The sequence below is a fragment of the Saccostrea cucullata genome, unplaced genomic scaffold (assembly GCF_032062105.1).
Source record: "Saccostrea cucullata isolate Sc308-1 unplaced genomic scaffold, CSIRO_AGI_Scuc_v1 ctg2892, whole genome shotgun sequence".
In the NCBI taxonomy this organism is placed as follows: Eukaryota; Metazoa; Mollusca; class Bivalvia; order Ostreida; family Ostreidae; genus Saccostrea; species Saccostrea cuccullata.
In genome coordinates, this window is record NW_026924588.1 from 202,744 (window position 1) to 208,895 (window position 6,152).

General features: G+C 31.2%; 1 protein-coding gene across 1 annotated transcript; it reads right to left on the reverse strand.

Annotated features, from left to right (window-relative positions):
- Nucleotides 1–1,008: 1,008 nt before the first annotated feature.
- LOC134266772 (uncharacterized) lies at nt 1,009–4,833 on the reverse strand. Its single transcript, XM_062748997.1, has 6 exons — nt 4,634–4,833; nt 4,445–4,552; nt 3,774–3,843; nt 3,248–3,417; nt 2,949–3,032; nt 1,009–1,124 (listed from the first exon to the last, which is right to left on the reverse strand). The coding sequence occupies exons 1-6, from the start codon at nt 4,827–4,829 to the stop codon at nt 1,009–1,011; spliced, it is 744 nt and encodes a 247-aa protein (XP_062604981.1). The 5' UTR covers nt 4,830–4,833.
- Nucleotides 4,834–6,152: the final 1,319 nt, after the last annotated feature.

The window sequence follows — 6,152 nt, forward strand, 5'->3', positions numbered from 1 at the left end:
TTTTTCAGGGTTTTTTTAAATAAAGGTAGGCAATTAAGATTATTACACGACTATACACTTTCCATATTCTTGTACGTAAAGAATTGTGCTACAAGCATGTAAAGACACTCTTTTGTTGTTTTAGTAAACTAATTCCTTGCTCCTAAATTTACATTTTTTAAAACCATATTTAACAATCCGAACTTTTCAAGTGACAGTCAAAATGTGTTTTCCGTTGACTTTTTTTTCAGAGAAGTTGATGGAAAATTCTAATTTACTTTTCAATATCATTCTTGTTTGTTCAAAATTGAGATTTTAGAGATGTTGATAATCTGCTTTTGTAATTATTTTTTTTGGGGGGGGGGATGGTTCAGAAAATTATTTTCATCATTAATAAAATACTCTAGACAGATCTTATATTAATTGATTAATTGTACTGCTTTTAGGTTAAATCATTATGTATCTTAGTCCAGAGAAATGATAAACCGTTAACTTTAAATTTGATTTACAGACAATTTGCATTTCTATGCAACTCCCCCAATCATCAAAAGTATATTTTTGACTGGTTAACAAAACATTTTTATACTTGTTTATCCTGTTTAAAAACTACATAATATGACTGCGTTTACTGTGGGCTAGGGGACGATCTTTGATCCAGAGGGGGGAGGAGGCAATTTTTTTCAAGTTAGGTTTATTTTCATGGCAGGACATATTATTTATTTCCAAGATGATTTTAAGCGAAAATTATTAAGTTTCTTTCTTACTGATAAAAAGTCTGAAGAGCACAAAGAAAAAAAAAACAATAATAATAAGTAAAATGCCCAAACTCTTTTTCATTATGGAAGGGGGGGGGGGAGGTGGTTGTATCGGTATATATTTTTTAACCATAAAATGTATTACATGTATACTATGGGTTTCAAAAATTATTAATGAAATAATGACCCGTGGATGGGAATTGTAGCTATTATATATTCAGTACATATTATTTTTTTCTTTTCAGCCAAGGACATATTATTCAGTTTTAAAAGATTAATTGTCTCTATTAATCACATTCACATTTAAAAGATTATTTGCTTTGATTCTAACGCCATTTTCATTGCAGTTCTGCAGTATATCACTCTGACTGATCGTGATACACAATAATTCTTAAAAAAAAAAACAAAATTCATAATACTACATAGTAATTCTAATATTTCAAGTTTATCTTGAATCCCGTTTTGAAACTCCTTAGACCTTGAAGCTAATGGTTATGTACAGAGATGATTTCCTCAGTGCTATGTACAGTGTAGTCTTGTACATTTCACCATTCTTCACATGAGCAAAATTATTTGCATGTAGGAAATAAACAGAGGCTAAAATTTTTATGCACATGAAATAAACAGGAAACACAGTTGATTTTACTTGTATTCCAGGATATACAGAGCTGTATGCTGACAATAGGTAGACAACTTCCAGTCATTCTTGTACAATGGTTTTTTATCTTTCTCACTGAAGAGCTCACAATTATCAAAGGGAGATAATTCAATTTCAAAGTTAATGTCTGCTATTTTAATCAAAGATTTCTCATATTTATAGAGAGAATACCAACAAGGTTTTAACATGCCTTTTAAAATTAATGTCATATTTCTTATTTTTATGAGGAACATGAATAGAAGTAGCTGCATTTCATTAAAAACATTTACAAATATTGCATTTTTCTAGAAAAAAAAACAACTTTAGACACCGTTTCCATGGTAACTACTCAACATCCATATGATCTAACATTTTTTGAATTAGTTTATGATGTGGTACTTTCCAGCCAAAATTGAAAAAATCTGAGACTATGCGTGTCACAAAGTTTAAGTGGTTACAGAGAATGGGTATTAAGATGTAAGGAGACGTACCTGATATACTCGTTTTCCATTTGTCATAGCCTCTAGTACCTGGATATTCTATAAAGCGTACAAAAATAAATTAGATAAAGGTTGTCTCTCTCTCTCTCTCATTCTCTTCTTTTAGAATAACATTTCCAAATACTAAATATAAAAATGTTAAATGTGACCATGAATATTAAGTACACATATATCGAGTTTTGATACCATCTAATCTAAAATGTATGCATGCTTTAAGTAAGGTATAATTATAATGCTGCTCTGTATACAAAATACAGTTTTTGAGTAATCAAAGTAGCGATGCACATGTAGTGGAATATCTAGAATGGGACGGATTAAGAACTGTAGACTTAAGGTACACAACAAAAATATCTGGGGCTTTCTGTGATAAGGAAAAAAAAGTTTTTTTCAAGATGGTTTTAATGCTCTTCTTCTGATATGGACGAATAACATATGGCTTAAAAACATGTTAATCAGAATTAAGTTGAAAACAAGAGGCCCAGGGGCCACATCGTTAACCTGTTCTTGAAAAGATTTTTTCTATATTTTCCGATATAAAACTTGAATCATTTTCAAATATGATGTCATATATCTGAGAAGTGAATGCACAGAGTACACTGCAATAGGGAAGAGTACAGAGTTCACTTCCCTGAGAGGTGTTACATGTAACGTATATGCGTATTAAAACTGCATATCTATAAGTTCCCTTTACAGCAAAACTCGTTTAGTACGAACACGGATATAGCGAATTTACGGTTAAAGCGAAGTCATTTTGAATCCCAAGCTATAGAAATTTAATGAATTTCTTATATGGTTATAACGAATTACAGATATAGCGAAGTGATTCCATAGGTCCCAGTGACTTCATTATAACCGAGTTTTACTGAACTATTATAGTAAAATCATTCAGTGCTTAAATTGTGTAAAATTTTAAGATAAAATAATTTCAATAACATATTAGCTTTAACGATATTACATCCATCATGATTTTTCTTGCCATTGACTTTTTAGAGAGAATTGTTTACTGCTTAAGTGATGCAACTTAACGTGTTTATATTTTTCATTAATGTAAAGGAATGTTTTTAAGGTAACACTTACTAAAACATTTCATGTCTTCTGTTTCCATTTTACCATATTGACCACATTTTTCGATCAACCCAGTCTGAACCTCCATATCATCCTCTGAATACATTTTGATTTGAAAAATAAAGGCACTGATAGGAATTTTCTTAAACTAAATAACTTAATAAACACCAATGAAACATAAATTTATTCAATGAAGGGTTATCAAATATTTATTGTTGTTTTGACATCATATATACATGTATGATATACTATACCCCATTCAATATTTGCTGTTGATATATGAATTAGTAAAGTGAAAATCAGAATTTTACCTTTTTCCGATTTCTTTTTCAACCTCTTTAAGATGAATACCACTACAAGTACAGCAATGATAACGCCTATTATTACTCCTCCTGTGATTCCTACTATGGCTCCTGTAGGCAGTGTTCTATCAGGGGGATTCCTTTCTGGTTTAGCTGTTGTAGAGGGCTCTTTAGTTAAGCTGATATAATACAGTAATTTACAACAATAATGTTTATTGTAGACAACTGTTAGTTCTAGTATATAAGAAATCTTTTTTTTTTTAATACCATGTTCAAATTTGTTTTGGTAAAATCAATTGACAGTGATTCTTTTTTTTCTTTTCAATAAATAGTATTCATGATAAAGTTTTTCAAGCCATAAACTTCTGTTTTAGAGTATCATCTTAAATCAAGGTGCGAAAATTACATTATATCATTATATGTATATTTTAGAACATCAATGTTGTCTAAACATGGTTATAAGCACCTAAGCACTAATAATTATGAAATATAAAAAATGCGATAATACATGACAGACAGAATTCTCTCTACTCACGTTATGTTTGGACAAGAAGGATCCGCATTAAAACATCTTTCTTTGGGATTTATATCATGACAAGCAGGGACTGTATTAAAATAGGAGCTTGTGATTCATTATTGAAGTGGTGTATAGTGAAGTATCAGATTGTTCTCTTTTTTATTCATCTTATGTCAATATTTTTTTTTGTGAATTTTTATGCAATATTCTTTGTTTGTATTATATAACAAAAATCTAAGCATAATTAACAAAAATTTGTTAATATAATAATAATAATTGTACCTTTTTTATACCCCCCGCTTGAAAAGCGGTAGGGTTTTTAGTAATAGTTAATTCCGTACGTCCGTCCGTCTGTACGTCCGTCCCTCTGTCCGTCCGTCCGTCCGTCTGTTACGCTTTATCTCTTATCCGCAACTCCTCTTATACTACCGAGTGAAATTTAATAAAACTTTCACAGAATCTTTATTACATATTGCCATTGTGCACCTCTTATTTCACTTTTTTATTTGACACGTATTTTAGGTTTCCCAGAGCAAAACATGGACATTGCCTTTTTTGTTTACCTATGACGTCACATAATAGAAGCTTCTGGATAACATTTCATAGGACGAGTTATTCCTCTTTACACATTACCGTTAAACAATAGAAAGCAACACATCGACATTATGGGAGGCGGGGGTGATACTTACATTTATACAAGTCAGAAAGAAAGAAGTGATTTTGTGGACATCCATGTGAAAATTTTACACAGCTGGTTTGGTCCAAATTTCCATTTTCAAAAACTTTCAAACAGTTACCTGTTTTTAGAAATATATGATTAAATTTACAAAGTACAATCCCTACAAAAATGTTTGACTGCATACAAATTGAATAAATACCTTTGGTATATAATCCAGTGGTTGTTATATTATAACAGAACTCCACCAGACTTGACCTGTTGTTGTTGGGAACACAGACGTACTGACTCCGCCCATTCTCATCCACACCACACCCCAATCTGGTAGCCGAGTCTGCGTACTCCGTCTTGTTACCGGGACAGGTGTCCACAGTGTAACCAAAGGATCCGAACTTCATCTTTGACATTTCCCTTAACTTTCCCTTAAACAGATTATAATATGACAGTATTGGAAGATTTGGTAACATAATTTCCATAAAAGGAGTCCATAAAGGAAATTAAAAGTTATTTGTGTACTTTATTTTTTATCAGTGTATTCAATTTTAAATTATCTATAATTACCCCATTCCCAGAATACATTGTAATAGCATTTTAAAAGCTTCCATATCTTGAACAGGACATTTTTTCAGAGGATGGCAAGAAAGAATATCTGAAAAAGAACTTATTTGTTCATTAAATCTTTAGTAAAAGCGGTAGCATGACAAAATGAATGATAAGGGAAAAAAAATAAATAGGCACTTTTGTACAACAGTAACCTTGTATTTAACCTGTTTTAATATTATGCATATTGCATTTTTTGCCTCTTTGTCAAAGTGTGAACTTCCATTTTCAAAATGATTGTTTTGATTTTATTTTCTTTCCCTAAAATGTTCAAAACGACAGTGGATCACACCCTATATAACTAGCAACTGGGAAAACCGAATCACTGTGACAACAGACGGCAAAGTTGTTTATCGGTATGTCAGAGACCTGATTTATATCACATTTTGACTATTTATAACATTAATTTCTAATTTATATAACAATATCCATAATAAATGCAGGCTTTTTAAGGTATAGCTACAACATATATGGATAACGAATGGATAATTTTTGTTGTTTAATAAAAGTGTCGGATGCATGAAATTTTGTTTAATGAAATCATTTCGGCTGTCTTGTACAACAGACGAGGCAAACAAGGACAACAGATTTAAAACTAAATCTGGCAATCGGAAGCAGTGGATACAAAGTTTGATAGAGAGCACAAATTCGCTGTATCCCAATATGCGGGGTGGGTAGGGGGTTGTCCTTCCCACAAGTACTTTTGGTTGCTATACGACACCGACTGAATCAAACTTCTATTCGATGATTAACATGAACATGTTTTAAATAAGAAGGTGCATTGGTAAATATGCGTAAATGTTGTTTTCCAGCGATATGGATCGAAAAACGGATAATTGGAGCTGTAAAGTATCATGAACCAGAGTAAAGTACTTAAAGTTCTTTACGTAAAGAATTTCAAAAAAAATATACGGGGACTTTTCGAAAATTATTTAGACATTTACTATAACTTCATAAAGGGCATGTATAGATAAATTCAGGAAAAGTCATCAACATTAAATAAAGAACGAATAAAACAATTATACAAAATTCCAAATATATAGGATATCTAGATAAGGTCTGTTAAAATTATTAACGTGCAGATGTCTATTGAACTGGAGCAGTACCACTACGTCAATATT